At 53.7% G+C, this 16,018-nt stretch overlaps 1 protein-coding gene across 8 annotated transcripts in view; it reads left to right on the top strand.

Annotated features, from left to right (window-relative positions):
* KCNT1 (potassium sodium-activated channel subfamily T member 1) overlaps positions 1-16,018 on the top strand; it is a 79,276-nt gene that overhangs the window by 51,223 nt on the left and 12,035 nt on the right. For 4 of the 8 annotated variants that reach the window (XM_024999625.2, XM_024999631.2, XM_024999624.2 and 1 more), the window contains 10 exons: positions 8,212-8,376; positions 8,734-8,870; positions 9,790-9,853; positions 9,964-10,072; positions 10,479-10,587; positions 11,359-11,508; positions 11,769-12,007; positions 12,251-12,485; positions 13,680-13,785; positions 15,754-15,926. In XM_024999625.2, coding sequence (XP_024855393.2) covers positions 8,212-8,376; positions 8,734-8,870; positions 9,790-9,853; positions 9,964-10,072; positions 10,479-10,587; positions 11,359-11,508; positions 11,769-12,007; positions 12,251-12,485; positions 13,680-13,785; positions 15,754-15,926 — 1,487 coding nt within the window. Of the gene's footprint in view, positions 1-8,205; positions 8,377-8,733; positions 8,871-9,789; positions 9,854-9,963; positions 10,073-10,478; positions 10,588-11,358; positions 11,509-11,768; positions 12,008-12,250; positions 12,486-13,679; positions 13,786-15,753; positions 15,927-16,018 lie in introns of all 8 variants that reach the window. The other 4 variants (XM_059891873.1, XM_059891876.1, XM_059891874.1 and 1 more) reach the window with 1 other exon arrangement.

The raw sequence follows: 16,018 nt of genomic DNA on the forward strand, positions 1-16,018 counted from the left end.
TCATCAGACCTACTCCCATAATTTACATTTTAAGATAATACTGTCCTCAGGCAGGATACATCCTTGTAAAGACCAGGTCTACTCCCATAATTTACATTTTAAGATAACAGGTTTAATCCAAAGACTGTCCTTAGGCAGGATACATTATTGTTATATAATCCTAAGGAATGTGGAGAAAGAAAAAAAAGTTTGTCCTTTCTTCCTCCTTGAGAATTCCAGACCCCTCTCTCCTTGGGGACCCCTAGACTCCCTATCAACCTGCCTAGGAAATGACTCTCTCATTCCCCCCTTTTCTTTTAGGAGAATTATGTTGCCTAGGGAAAAGGGGCGTCGTCCTCGTTCCATAACTGCTTCCGAGCTGACAAGGGGCGTTGTCCCTAAATTGGTGAGGCAACATATTCTCCTAATCCTCATATTGAGGATATCTGATCCAGGGGCCCCAAATAGTAGCTGGAGGAAGCTACAGCAGTAGCAGGAGTTTGAGCAACCATTTGTAACTTAAAAGCTTTCATGCGGCTAGAAACAAATCCAGTTATACAATTACAGGTGCAGGGAGCAAACAGCAAGAACAAAACAACCAGAATGATTGTAATTAAGATAGTTGTCCACCATGGGGAACTAGTTAATGTCTCCCAAAGTTAGGCAATTGAGGCTTCAGGAGTGTCCATGGCCCTAATCATCTTGTTCATGTGGTTAGTAAAATGAGTAACACTCGTGCTCATATCAGGTATATATGTACAGCACTGGGTATGAATAATGGCACAAGTTCCTCCCTGTGCAGCTGTCAGAATATCTAGAGCCAATCTGTTTTGTAAAACCACCTTTCTAATTTGTGCTTGTTCAGCATTAAGAGCTGAAATAGCCTTTTGAGAATCCTGTAATGCCTGTTGAGTAAAATTAGTCAAAGCATCCAATCGTAACATAACATCTGTAGTTCCCAAAGAGGGAACAAACGCTGCAGCCAAATAATCATACCAATGAAATACAGACCTTGCCCACCGAGTTTTAAGGTGGGGTAAATTAGCAGGCTTTTCTGGAAGCTCTGAAAATATAAAGCCATGAGTAAAGGCTAGACCCAGGGTGCATCTCCCTATCCAACCAGGGGGGAGCCATGCCCATAGGTAAGAGCCACATATCCAATAAGTCCCGTTTGGAGCAAGCCAGCGCGACTGAGATATCCAGTCCCAATTCGTGCCTGGCCAGATAAAGGGAGAACCTGAACTGGGACTGGAAAACACGGGAATGATTACATTGCATGTTTTCTGAGACAAATATCCCACTTGTTTCCAATCATTGTAATTAAGTTGTTGGCTAACTTTTGGGGACGGCTCTGTTTGTTCCCAGCATATAGAAGCAGTAGATATTAAACGTCCTTTTTCAGGAGTTAGCCATATAACCTCATCCCATATTTGATAAACGTCAGGTAAAAAACCATTAGATCTAGACCTATTTGCCTTATATGTAGCAAAATAGTCATTGAACCGAGACAATGTATAATCAAAATTAAGTCACATTATGTCCATAGTTAGAGTACAAAGTGTTGCACCAGTCCATTTTAGGGTTGGTAGATGTCATCAGATGACGAAGAGGCATCGCATGTGATTGTTGTCGAAGGTATTCACAGACTTGGAGAAAGTCTTTTCCTTGAAGTGGGGATGTCCACCACGGGAAGCCTTCCACTGATGAAGAGGGGAGCGCTCCGCAGACCCAGCAGTTAGACCGATTGTGGAATGCAGCATAGGAGTGAGCCCAGGACAGGAAGACATTGTCTTGAGGATCCAACGGCAGACTCAGGATTTTTGGAGTCAGCAGAAGTAGACTCACATAGGTTATCAGGCCCATCTGCTGCCCTTTGCTTAACTCTAGAGCTCGGGTCAGGGCCACAAGCTCCGATAACTGAGCACTGGTTCCCTGGGAGAGAGATTTTGCTTCCAAAACCTGTTCAGCAGTCACCATGATGTAACCTGCTTTACGCTTTCCATCCTGAACAAAAGAACTGCCATCTGTAAATATTTCCATGTCACGATTGTCTAATGGGGTATCCTTTAGATCCTCCCGAGCTGCATAGTTTAAAGTTAGGAATTGAGAACAATCGTGATCAGGTGTTTTCATTTTCCTTCTCAGGAAGGAAAGTGCCAGGATTTAAATTTCCACAAACTTTAAGCTTAGTTTCTGGTCCTTCTAACAACAATGACTGATACTTAAGAAGCCTACTGTCTGTCATCCAAATATTAACCTTAGAATTTAAGATTCCACTCACATCATGAGAAGTCAGTACAGTAAGGTTTCGTCCATTAATTATTTTTAAAGCTTCAGGTTTAAAGCTGCTGCTCTAATTACTCTTAGGCAGTGGGGCCACCCACGTGAAACTACATCTAATTCTCTGCTTAGATAAGCAATAGGTTGCTGGTGAGGCCCTCGGGGTTGTGTCAAAACTCCCAATGCCACACCTTTTCTTTCAGTGACAAACAAATTAAATTCTGACCCTGTGGGCAAGCTCAGAGCTGGAGAGCTTGCAGGAGAGCAGTCTGAAGAACCTTAAAAGCCTTTTGAGTTTCTGGAGACCAAACCAGTTTGTCGGTTTGGGCCTGCTGAGTTTCAGCTATAAGTTTATACAAAGGCTGGGCAAGTTCCCTGTAACCTGGAATCCAAATGCGACAGTAACCTGTAATTCCCAAAAATCCTCTCAATTGTCTTAAAGTCATAGGTAGGGGGTGATTTGCTGCTGCTGCTAAGTCACTTCAGTCATGTCCGACTCTGTGTGACCCCATAGACAGCAGCCCACCAGGCTCTGCTGTCCCTGGGATTCTCCAGGCAAGAACACTGGAGTGGGTTGCCATTTCCTTCTCCAATGCATGAACGTGAAAAGTGAAAGTGAAGTTGCTCAGTCGTGTCCGACCCTGAGGGACCCCATGGACTGCAGCCTACCAGGCTCCTCCGTCCATGGGATTTTCCAGGCAAGAGTACTGGAGTGGGGTGCCATTGCCTTCTCCAAGTGGGTGATTTAGTATAGGTTTAATTCTCTCAGGGCCTATGGCCCTAGTCCCTTCTGATATGATTAGGCCCAGATATCTAACCGACTATTGACAAAGCTGAGCCTTTTCTCTTGATGCCTTGTAACCACAGCGTGCCAGAAAGTTTAAGAAATCTTCTGAGGCTTGCGAACAAGCTTCCTCTGTCTCAGCACAGAGCAAAATATCATCTACATATTGTAACACCACGGCTTCAGAGCTATTAAAGTTTTGTAGATCCCGTGACAAACTTTGTCCAAATAGGTGAGGACTGTCACGAAATCCCTGGGGCAAAACTGTCCAGGTTAACTGAGAAGCTGATTGTGTAGGGTCTTCAAAGGCAAATAGAAATTGACTTTCTTCCGCCAAAGGCACTGAATAGAAAGCATCCTTAAATCAATTACTGAGAAATATTTGGCCCGTTCAGGAATTTCAGACAATAGAGTATAAGGATTAGGCACCACGGGGTGTAAAGGAACTACAGCCTCATTTATTATTCGTAAATCTTGAACTAGTCTCCATTTACCATTCGATTTCTTTATACCCAAAATAGGAGTGTTGCAAGGACTGTTACAGGGAATTAATAGTCCCTGGTCCTTTAAATTTTCGATGATGGGTTTTAACCTTTCCTTAACTTCAGGTTTCAGTGGATACTGCTTCTTATGTGGAAATACGTGTGGGTCTTTGAGCTTAACAACTACAGGAATAGCATTTTGTGCTCGACCCACAGATTTCCCATCAGCCCATATTCTAGGATTTACATTTTGTTCAACTAAAGGGAGAGAAAGGGAGGGCTCCATATTCATGAAAACAGAGGCATGGACCTTGCTCAGTATATCCCTCCCCAAAAGGGGTGAGGGAGATTCTGGCACAATCAGAAACTTGTGTGAAAACAGCACAGAATCCCAGTTGCAAGATAAAGAATAACTGAAATAATACCTTTTGGCTCGTCCAGACAATCCCATTACGGAAGCGGATCGGGAAGAAAGTGGGCCAGGGGCTTCAGTAAGCACAGAATAAGTTGCCCCAGTATCTAAAAGGAAATCGACAGATTGGCCCCCCACAATTATTAATACCCGGGGTTCCTCAGGTGTAATTAGGACGGGAACTTTTGTGGGGACCCCCAGGCACCTTCAGTCCTGATTGTCTTGAGAGTCCGACCCTGGAGACCTACGCCTCTGGGGGCAGTCTCTCTTCCAGTGTGGTCCTTTGCAGACTGGACATGGAGCCGGGGGTGGCTTAGATGCCTGAGGGCAATCCCGCTTGCGGTGCCCCTCCTTTCCACAGTAATAGCAAGCCCATCCCTTTTCAACTGGGCCCCTCTGGGCATTTTTCTCAGGCTGTTTTAGAACGTTTTTCATAGCCGTGGCGAAGGCTTCGGCCTTTTCCTTTGTCTTTTTTTGCCTTTCTTTCTTTTCCTCATATTCCCTACCATAATAGACTGTCTGAGCCAGTTGTAACAGAGTAAAGTTGATTTGGTCCATACGCCTGTTTTAATAGCTTACGGCGGATATCTGGAGCCGACCGAGTGAGAAATCTATCCTTTAAGATCACTTTTCCCTCTTCACTTTCAGGATCAATCTCAGTGAATCTGCGAAGGCCTTCTCTCAGTCTATCTAGGAATTTACCAGGAGCTTCCTTCTCCTCCTGTTCTATGTCTGCCAATTTGCCATAGTTTAAAGGCTTAGAACGCGCCTGCCTAAGTCCCTCAAGAATACATCTAACAAAGTGACTCTGATCCCATCTTCCTTTAGCTGTGTTGTAGTCCCAGTCTGGTTCTATAGTTGGGACCGCCTGATTCCCAGTGGGGAGGGCCGCTATCTCATTCTCCCTCTTCCCTACTGATTCATTACCAAGCCACTCATCTCCATAAGCAACCGCTTTTCCCAAAACTCGAGTCTTTGACTCAGGAGTCAGCGTTTGTCCCAAGATATACATCACATCCTTCCAAGTGAGGTCATAAAGCAGAGTAACACCTTTAAAAGCTCTGATATATTTTTCTGGGTCCTCTAAATAGTCTCCCAGATCTTCCTTGATTCTTTGTATTTCTTGATAAGAGAAAGGCTTATTAACTCTCACAGACTGATTATTTCTCCCGGTGGGTGTTTCATAAAGAGGCAACAGCTTGTGTGGCTGTTCCTCAGTCTCTCTGGCTGCTCTGTGCATATGATCCCAGGGATAGATTGGAGAAACCTGTTTTTCCTCTTGTCTTTGTCTCCTGTCCTCCATCACATCTTTTACTTCAGTGGTCTGAGTTTCTACTGAAATCAGAGTAGTCTGAGGTCATACTGAGACAGGAGATGTAAAGGAGGGAGCTGAAGGTTTCACGCCCAAATCTATACCCTTAGGACATAAGTCTGGAATATTTTGCAGAGAGAAAAAGGGCAACACATATGCTACTTCTACCCATTTCCCTTGTTCCTTACAGAACCGGTCTAATTGTAGAACAGTATTATACTTAAGAGACCCTCCAACTGGCCACCGTTCGCCGTCCTCCAATGGATACCGTGGCCATGCAGTATCACATAGGAAGACCAGGTGTGTCTTCTTTAAGCCCTGGGGATCAAATCTATCCCAGTTTTTCAGGATACAGTTCAAAGGAGTGAGGCTGGAATTGTTAGCTCCCATCTGTAAGACAGAAAAAAAGCGACCAGCGCCATTTTTTCTACCGGAGGCATCCCTCCCTGCTCTAGATGGGGGTGTAGACAGACGTTACACCAAAAGCTTTTCCTTCCTGGTCGGACTTAGTCTGTCCCTTACCGACGCAGGCGCCGTACTCGTCCCTCCCGGTTTTACCACCGGGATGGGGTGGGGATGTACCAGGGGTAGACTTGATAGCATCCCTACTTGACGTCCAGCTTTTCAACTTTAACCTTGCTTGCCTCTGATGTCACCCAGGGTGAGTCAGAGTAACCTTCCGGAATGCCTCCCAAGCTAAGACCGCTGTAGGAAACATTCGTCACCTGAGTGCCTGTGCACGACCCTGAGTATTTCCTGACTACAATAAGACCGACACGAACATAAAACTGAGATGTTCTTTCCAAGCATCACCACACCAGTATAACAGCCTCTTCTGATCCACTAAGAGCCGGCGTTACCAAAGAAAAAAAAACCCATCGCAGTCCCAATCTGAGTAACCTTTAACCTCAGAGATGTTCTGGGAGCTAGAGCTCCATCTAGCTTCCGAACTTTCGATTCCTAGCGAGGCTAGGCGCTTTCTTGACTGCCAATCCAAGTTTGGGACCTAAGCGGCAGTACACAATAACAGTATAGATCACAAGTCCCTTGAAAGTCTATGATCTGATAGATTAAGTTAGTACTTCTAATTCCCAAGGAGTTATTAAATGGTCAAAGAGACTGAAAAGTTTGACCGAGAAAGGAGGGTTCCGTCCACACGCTTTGCCCATTTCTGGTCGGTTCCAGAAGGAGACATTGGGTGCCTCTTGGCATTGGCAGGTCGGTATAACACCCCAACAGGTTTCTGCCATAAGCTGTATGAGATCACCGTGGAACCGCAGAGCAGGGCTCCTTACTTGCTTCACACAGGGCATGCCATTCATTCACACAAGCACACCGTAGAGTTAGTAAAGCACAGCAGAAAACGTGTTCGCTAAGAGAACAAAGAACTAAAGCTCCAAGCATCCTCACCTTGTCCTGAAGGATCCCGGACGAGCCCCCAAGATGAAAGGTTGTTGTTGAATCACACGAAGACACCGGGATTCTTGGCCCCCGGAGGAGAAGAATTCAATCCGGGGCCAGAGACGAGGCTTGATCACTCAGAGCTTTTGTGTAATAAAGTTTTATTAAAGTATAAAGGAGATAGAGAAAGCTTCTGACATAGGCATCAGAAGGGGGCAGAAAGAATACCCGCTTGCTAGTGTTAACAATGAAGTTATATAATCCAAAGAATGTCTGGAGGTTGTAAAGACCTCATCAGACCTACTCCCATAATTTACATTTTAAGATAATACTGTCCTCAGGCAGGATACATCCTTGTAAAGACCAGGTCTACTCCCATAATTTACATTTTAAGATAACAGAAGGTTTAATCCAAAGACTGTCTTTAGGCAGGATACATTATTGTTATATAATCCTAAGGAATGTGGAGAAAGAAAAAAAAGTTTGTCCTTTCTTCCTCCTTGAGAATTCCAGACCCCTCTCTCTTTGGGGACCCCTAGACTCCCTATCAACCTGCCTAGGAAATGACTCTCTCAGGGCTGGAACCCAAGTGTCTGCCATCAGAGCCCGGACTCTGCACAGGTCTCAGGGATCACCCTGGGGTCTCTGGCCCCTCCCAGCAGGACCCAGTTCTGTGCTTCAAGGCCACGGGGTCTTGTTACTAGAACCTAATACATACTCAATAAATTCAATGAGATGATCTTAACCTAGATATAGTACATCAACCAGAGCAGGTGAGCATGAGTGGAGGTGGCCGCTGGCACTGATTTTAAATCATGTGAGAAAAATGAACAACCTCAGTGCTTGGGATGAAAACAGTCAGACTTTCATGGGACCTGGCTGTCACCTACAGACATGGAATCAGACTGTAGAGGGAGGCCCTGGGCGGTTCAGCACCTCGGACAGCTCTGCAGGGCCCTGGCATCCCCCTCACCCTGCCCACCTTTATGTCTCTGTCATTGTCCTATTTTTAAAAAGGGTTCCCAACACCCAAAGCTCATAATCAGGAGGTGTGGGCCAGGGTAGATGCAGGCTGCTGCCTCGAATCACCCACAACCTTGACTTGGGCTCAGGACCACAGTCTAGGTCCCTAATTCTGTGGCTGAGAATTCTCTAAGACCCATCCAGGTTTCTCCAAATGTGTTTCAGGTGTGGACAGAGACCCAAAGGTCATGTAGTTACCTGGATGTCCAGAGTACGTGCTTTAGCATCCACTAACAGTCAGTTGTTGGCCATCTGGAGCCGGGAACTGGACCTGCCTTATATCTGCTACCCCACACATGGGCCAGACCATCCACTGTGCCCCCACCTGGCCCCTTGGGTTACCTGTGCCACAAATATCCAAGGCCTTCCGAGACATGGTCAGGACGGGGCTCCATTCTCGCCCTTCCTCCTCTGGCCTGCCTCTGGTCGCCAACCTTCATGCCCGGCACGGGCTGGCTATCAGCCTTCTTGCCCTGCCCTGTGCTGTCGCAGTTCCTGGAGCCCCAGGCCACCTGGCGCTCACACGCTTTACCTGCAGTTTGAGGAACTCGTCTACCTGTGGATGGAGCGGCAGAAGTCGGGGGGCAACTACAGCCGCCACCGGGCCCAGACGGAGAAGCATGTGATCCTGTGCGTGAGCTCCCTCAAGATCGACCTGCTCATGGACTTTCTGAACGAGTTCTACGCGCATCCACGATTGCAGGTGAGGCCCCGCGCATGGCCCCACCCCACTGCAGGTGAGGCCCCGCCCACGGTCCCACCCACGGCTGCGCTAAGGCCCCGCCCACGGTCCCACCCACAGCTGCGGTGAGGCCCCGCCCACAGCCCCATCGGGACCCAGAACCCCCTGAGCTCTCTGGGCCTCTGTTTCCCTGGTTGTGGGGTGGAGTCTGGATGGTCTCCCACATTGTAGGGGGTGGGTCTGTGGCGTCCTGCCTTCCTGCCGTCACAGAGAAGGCCGGGGGTCCCGAGAGGCTATACGGAGGTGAAAACAGTAGGAAGGCAGGGTGGGCAGGGCGCCGGCGAGCTTGCCAGGGGGCTGACGGTGCCCTACCTGCAGGACTACTACGTCGTCATCCTGTGCCCCACGGAGATGGACATCCAGGTTCGCAGGGTCCTGCAGATCCCACTGTGGTCCCAGCGGGTCATCTACCTCCAGGGCTCCGCGCTCAAGGATCAGGACCTCATGCGGGCCAAGTGAGCGCCCGGTTGCGGGGAGGGTGCCGTCCTGCGCCGGCCAGCCTAAGCGGCGGCCCTGAGCACTACGCCAACCGGGAGGGGCCATCAGCCGGGCGGCAGCTCCAGCTTTGTGCCTGCTGCCCGCCCAGGCCAGCCGGGCCCCTCACTGACCCCCGCATAGCCTCCTGGGCAAGCCCACCAGCTCCTCTCCCACCTGCCTGGCTGTGTTTGGGGGCGAGGCGGGGGCTGCTACTGCTGCGCCTTGGGTGGGAAGCTGAGGCTGTGGGTGGATATTCTTCTAAAGACGAGGTGACAGGGTGACTTGAGGTAAGGAGACTGAGTTGTGAACAGAACTTTCCAGAATCTGCTGCAGCACATTCTGAGACACCCGGGAGGGGGCCCCCCCACCCCTGGAGGGCCCTCCCATCCCCCGCCACTCGTCACCATTTTATTACAGAGCCTGATGTAACCTTCGTGGTGAAACGGTAAAATGTGGGTTGTATGGAGGCCAAGGCGGCAGGAGCCCGGGTAGCCAGGGCCCCCATCCACCCATCTCCTGAGCCCAGGAATCAAGGGCCCAACAGGGACAAGCAGGGGGTGCAGGGTGATGGGGAGCGAGGCGCCAGGCCTCCCTGCCCTGGGGCAAGTGGACCCTCTCTCAGGCGGCCTTTCTGCAGCCAAGGGCTGGGGGCGGGGCATGAGGGGAGCAGACCTGGCCATCCCCAGACCTCTGGCAGCCTGTCCCAGGAGGGGACAGGACAGCAGGCGGGGTCCAGCATCTCTGCCACAAAGTGCACCCCCTTCCATGCCTCAGCCCCACCCTGAGTGTGTAGGGGCCCATCCTCAACCCGTCCAGGGCTGGTCAGAGTGAGGCGGGGTCCTGATGGCCCAGACAGGGAAGGCCGGTCCTGTGGTGCTCAGACCTGGTGCTTTGCAGGATGGACAATGGGGAGGCCTGCTTTATTCTCAGCAGCCGGAACGAGGTGGACCGCACCGCTGCGGTGAGTGCCCCCCGGCCACCGGCCCCCCGCCTGCCCGCCAGCCAGAGGGGCAGAGCCCCTCCCCCAGCCTGCTGGCTGCCCTCAGCAGTGACCGTGGCCTCCCTGCTCAGGACCACCAGACCATACTGCGTGCCTGGGCCGTGAAGGACTTTGCCCCAAACTGCCCCCTCTACGTCCAGATCCTCAAGCCTGAGAACAAGTTTCATGTCAAGTTTGCAGGTACGTTTGGCCAGGAGGGGGGGCACCCGTGTGGTCCAAGGGGAGCATGCTGGGGGTAGGGGGGGGGTTGAGGCAGAGCCCATGCAGGTGCTGCACCTGGGAGCCTGGGGTCAGTGAGGGCAGGGGCCAAGGGCGGGGGAGGGGCAGGAACACCATCTGATGAGCACCTCTAAGGTGAACAGATCTATGCTGGACACCTGGGGGGCAAAAGGTGTTGCCAGCTCCCTCCCCCCACTCCCAGCCCTGGAGCTCTCCGCCAAGCCTGGGAAACAACCACAAAAGAGCCAGGAGAATTAACAGGCTCGGGAAAGTGGGGCGCTGGAGGGAGCCTTCTAAGGAGACGAGGGGGCACCTACTGTGGGGGACAGTGACAGGCGCTCAGTGACCCTGACCTTCCTGCCCGCAGAGCACGTGGTGTGCGAGGAGGAGTGCAAGTATGCCATGCTGGCCCTCAACTGCATCTGCCCAGCCACGTCCACCCTCATCACCCTGCTGGTGCACACGTCCCGCGGCCAGTGAGTTCTGCCCTGGGACCACCACGTGGCATGCAGCGTGCTGCCCTGGAGAGGAGCAGACACTGGAGGCAGGGGACGTGTTGAGGAGCCTGTGATGGGGGCGGGGGTGGGGGGGGGTGAGGAGCCCGAGATGGGAGTGGGTGGCGACCCGGGAGGACCCAGCTGGGAAGCAGTAGGTGCCTTGCCAGGATTGGGAGCTGGGGGCGGCCTTGGGGCTGCAGGGAATCACAGGCAGGGACCTCCATGAAGCAGAGGGCCTAGTGGGGGTGGGGGGCTCAGGAGAGCCACCGAGTCTAGAAACAGCAATAGGGGCAGGCAGGGTGGTTGGGGGACACGCTTGGCCTGTGGGAGAAGGCGCGTTGGTGTTCAGCACCTGAGCTGGGGTCCCAGGTAGAGCGGGAGGTGAGGGGCTGCCCGGGACAGAGGAGGGGTGCCATCTTCTCTCTAGCAAGACACCCCAACGGGTGGCCTTGGCTCCTTGTGGGGCCTGGGCGGCCCTCGGGGAGGGACCAAGGAGATGTCGGAGGACCCACAGGCCACAGAAGCCGGTCTTGACTCTGAAACCTTTTGACCCCCCTGAAAGCTGGACCATTATGTTCACAGCTCTTTAAAACTGGCGGAGGGACCCATCAGGCCACACCCGGGTGTAGTCTCCCACAGACGGGGAGGGGCGGGGTCAGGGGTCACGTTGCCTTCCACTCACCCTGGAAGCCTGGAAGCGGCCAGGCCAGGCGGGGCAACGGTGGGGGTGACGTCCTGCCCGCGCCCCAGGGAAGGCCAGGACTCGCCAGAGCAGTGGCAGCGCATGTACGGACGCTGCTCGGGCAACGAGGTCTACCACGTGCGGATGGGGGACAGCAAGTTCTTCCGCGAGTACGAGGGCAAGAGCTTCACCTACGCCGCCTTCCACGCGCACAAGAAGTACGGCCCCTTGCACCCTGTCCAGGCCAAGGAGGGAGGGAGCGCTGAGCTGGACTCGGAGGCAGAAGTGGGCGGGACCTCGCCCAGCGTCGGGAGGGTGGGCGGGGCCTCGGGGCCGGACGCCACGCCCACTCAGCGTGAGACCTGCGCCCAGCACCTCTCTCTGAGGCAACCCTCGGTGGGTCTTCGGGGTCCCGACCCTCACGAGGAGCCCGAGAGGGGCAGCTCTGGGCTCCACCCCCGTCCGTCCGTCCCCCCAGGTACGGCGTGTGCCTCATCGGCCTGAAGCGCGAGGACAATAAGAGCATCCTGCTGAACCCGGGCCCACGGCACATCCTGGCGGCCTCCGACACCTGCTTCTACATCAACATCACCAAGGAGGAGAACTCGGCCTTCATCTTCAAGCAGGAGGAAAAGCAGAAGAGGAAGGGCTTCGCGGGGCAGGGGCTGTACGAGGGCTCATCCCGCCTGCCGGTGCACAGCATCATTGCCTCCATGGGTGAGGCCGGGCACCCGCTCCCACCTGGGCAAGCGGGCAGGGGCCCCACCGGAGACCCCAGTCCTCAGGCCTGCATGTAACCCTGGGCAAGCCCCCTCTCTCTGGGCCTCAGTTTGCACATCGGTCCGGCGGGGTCATCCCTGCCTTCCTGTGGGGACATCACTGTCAGCACTGGGAGGGAGCCTCCACCCCCAGGACAGTCCCGGGAGGGGCTGCCAGCCAAGTCCAGCCACTCTGTTCTAGGGACAGTGGCCATGGACCTCCAGAATACGGAGTGCCGACCCACACAGAGTGGCGGGGGCAGTGGGGGCAGCAAGCTGGCGCTCCCCACGGAGAACGGCTCAGGCAGCCGGCGGCCCAGCATCGCGCCGGTGCTGGAGGTGGCTGACAGCTCAGCCCTGCTGCCCTGCGACCTGCTGAGTGACCAGTCAGAGGACGAGATGACGCCGTCGGAGGATGAGGGGCTGTCCGTGGTGGAGTGAGTGTCTCGGGGCGGGGGGAGGACAGGCGCGCTCCAAGGGAGAGGGGAGGCACAGCATGTGCGTGCCTGGTGCCCAGGAAGAGGGGCCGCCAGCACTGGGCCTGGACCCATGCTCTGAACCAGGCTTCCAAACAGCCTCTGCAGAGACCTTGCTTGGCAAGTGGAATCTGGGGACCCAGCTCCTGGGCAGGAAGGCTGTGCTGTACCCCCTCACCCCTCCTCCTCCTCAGCCTCGCACTCTGGGCCGGCAGCCAGACCTGAGTACCACAGCCTACTTGATCGAGGCGGCTGCACTCTGAGCACGGTCTGCGGAGCCCTGGGTGAGGTGCCGTCCAGGTCCGGAGGCTGCTGCCCTGGGTTTGAGTCCAGATCTTCCTCTGAGATCATGAGACGGAAAAGAGTCCAGTGTGTCCTGGAGTCTCAGCCATTTGGCCTCGTCCCAAACAGATAGGCAGCACCTGACCCCAGGGCCATGGCCAGTCACAGGCCTGCACGGCCTGTCCCTCTCAGCTGGGCTGTCATCGTGCTGTGGCCACTCTCTGCTCCTGCCTCTGTCCCTGGGGTGGAGTCAATGCACTTTAAAGATGGGTTGCTGGAACTGGGTCCAAGATCTAGGGGGCTCTACAGGGCTCCTGCACACTCGGAGCAGGTGGCAGACTGGCCTCTGACGCCGCCTCCCTTAAGCCAACTGGAGGCCGAGCAGAAGGCCAGCCCCTCTCCAGGTGGCCTGGTGGCCTACCACCCCACATGTCTGCACTGGACACTGAGGGGCCAGCGGGAAGGTGGGGGGCAGCCTGTGGGGCACCCAGCCCAGCCTGGCCACCAGTAGAACAGGGACCAAGGGCCAGCATCTGCCCCAGCGTTGGGGCACTGGGAACACCAGGGTAGGGGAACCCCTTAAGGCTCTTCTGTGGCTCCCAGGCCTGTGTGAGCTCATGTGTGTGTGTGTGTGTGTGTGTGCATTGCATGGAATCTCCTTCGATCTCGAGAGAACAGACACGGGTCCTGGTCACAGCCCTCCTTCCTGCCTAGGGGTTGAACAAAGGGGTCCTGGGGCTTCCTGGGCTGGAGGGGCGGTGGTGAGGCTCTGAGAGCCCCAGCCCAGTCTGGTCTGCGAGGCCTGGCGCCCCCGTGTGGCCACCCAGGGTGCGGGGCACATGTCTGAGGTTCCTGTCTCTCCCACCCCTCCAGGTATGTGAAGGGCTACCCTCCTAACTCACCCTACATCGGCAGCTCCCCAACCCTGTGCCATCTCCTGCCCGTGAAAGCCCCCTTCTGCTGCCTGCGGCTGGACAAGGTGGGTCACAGCAAAGATGGGGAGGCAGCAGGGACCCTGAGGACATCCTGACTCAAGTCCACCTCCCCGGTGTCTTTTCCTCTGAGGGGGGCAGGTTCCCTCCCTCCTGCATCTGCATGTGTGTCTGAGGCAAGGGTGTGCCTCTCCTGACCACAGTCCACTTACCAGCACCAGGATGTGTGTGTCAGACCCTCAGCCCGCAGTCCAGCTGCCCTTCTTGCCAGAGCCAGTCCTGACCCACTTCTGCGTGCCCGTCATGCCTGCCTCCCTCCGTCTCAAGGCTCCTCGCCCCTACCTTCCCTGGGTTTCTCCCGTATTTGGGGAGTGCAGTCATCGATTCAGTGGAGCGTCCCTGAAGGGGGGCAACTCAGCCTTTGCACGGGGCAGGGGCTGGTCCCCCCAGAGGTGCCACATCCTCTGGGAGGCCTCCCTGCGATGCTGCCTTAGAGCGTGTGGTTCGGGTTCACACCTGGTCTCCCTGGAGGAAATATAGCTTCACCTTTGCAGTCAGGACGTCACTGTGGGGAGACACGTGGGGACCGGGTACAAAAGCTGCTCATCACCGACCCCCTGATGCGTTTCCTCTGTAGTTGATGGATGCAGGTTCCAGTTCCTTCCATGTTTGAGTCCACTTTTCCCCGTGAGGAGGTTCTTCCCCTTTCTTAGCCATTTGTGCACATCAGTGTGGACTCAGCGTTTCACTCAGTAAACCCGCTGTGCATTACTGCCACGTCGGCTTTCTGTGCGGATCCTGCTGGTTTTGACATTCAGACTTTCCTGGTTTTGCTGATGGGGCCTCCAGGTCTTTCCGACGCGTCTCCTAATCTGTGAAGATGTCTGTGCTTCCGAACTAATGGTGCCTGCCCCCCCTTTTTGTTCCTACTCCAGTCCTGGGACTGGCTGCTGCTCCAAGAAACCTGATTCCTGTTAGTGGAAACCACGTTTAGAAACAAGATGGGGATTTGGGGTGCTCACTGCTGCCCTGCATCTGAGCCTCTCTGCAAAGAGCTAGAAAGTGGGCACACACACAACAGAATGTGTACACACATGACAAAATGTGCACACACATAAAAAAAGTGTACACACCACTTGAAAGAATGTATACACACATGACAAAACGTGCACACACAAAACATGCACACACAACAGAATGTACACGCGTGACAAAACGTGCACACACAAACATGTATACATACGCACACGCTACAGAGCATTTACACACATGGCAGGACATGTGCACACAAGATGTGTACACACGCGCACACACTATGGGATGTGTATACACATGACAAATGTATGTATACACACAACATGTATACACGTGCACACACTACAGAATGTGTACACACATGACAAAACGTGCACACACAAAATGTGTATACACGCGAGAGAATGTGTATGCACGTAATATGTGTGTACACACGAGAGAATGTTATACACATAAGAAATGTACACACACATACAAAATGTGTACACACATGCACACACTATGGAATGTGTGTATACGTGACAAAATGTGTGTGTGAACACACAAAACATATACAAATGCACACACTACAGAATGTGTACACACATGACAACATGCACACTCAAAAACGTGTATACGCACGAGAGAACGTGTATACACATAAGACGCGTGCACACACGAAAGAATGTTATACACATAAGAAATGTGCAACACATACAAAACGTGTACACACATGCACACACTGCAGGATGTGTACACACAAGACAAAATGTGCACAAATACAAATGTGTCCATGCAGACACATCTGTGTCTGCATCTGCTAAGGCCACAAGCTCACAGACACCTCCCTTCCCCCCCCCGCAGGGCCCCAGCTCGCTCTGTGGGGTATGGTGGATGGCTGGCCTGTAGCCCCAGTGACACCAGGTGCCATTTGGCCTCAGGCTTCCCTGGAGCACCCTCCCTCCCCCTCCATGGTTGATTCCAGCGTTCTCCCCTTCCAGGGCTGCAAGCACAACAGCTACGAAGATGCCAAGGCCTATGGCTTCAAGAACAAGCTGATCATCGTCTCAGCGGAGACGGCGGGCAACGGGCTGTACAACTTCATCGTGCCGCTGCGCGCCTACTACCGGCCTCGCCGGGAGCTCAACCCCATTGTGCTGCTGCTGGACAACAAGTGAGGGGCAGAGGGCAGGGCATGGGTGCCCTCACCTTTGGTGGGGAGTGAGGGGAGCGGCCCCACCCCGCCTGCCCCTTCCCACACCCTGG

This window comes from Bos taurus, chromosome 11 (assembly GCF_002263795.3).
Source record: "Bos taurus isolate L1 Dominette 01449 registration number 42190680 breed Hereford chromosome 11, ARS-UCD2.0, whole genome shotgun sequence".
In the NCBI taxonomy this organism is placed as follows: Eukaryota; Metazoa; Chordata; class Mammalia; order Artiodactyla; family Bovidae; genus Bos; species Bos taurus.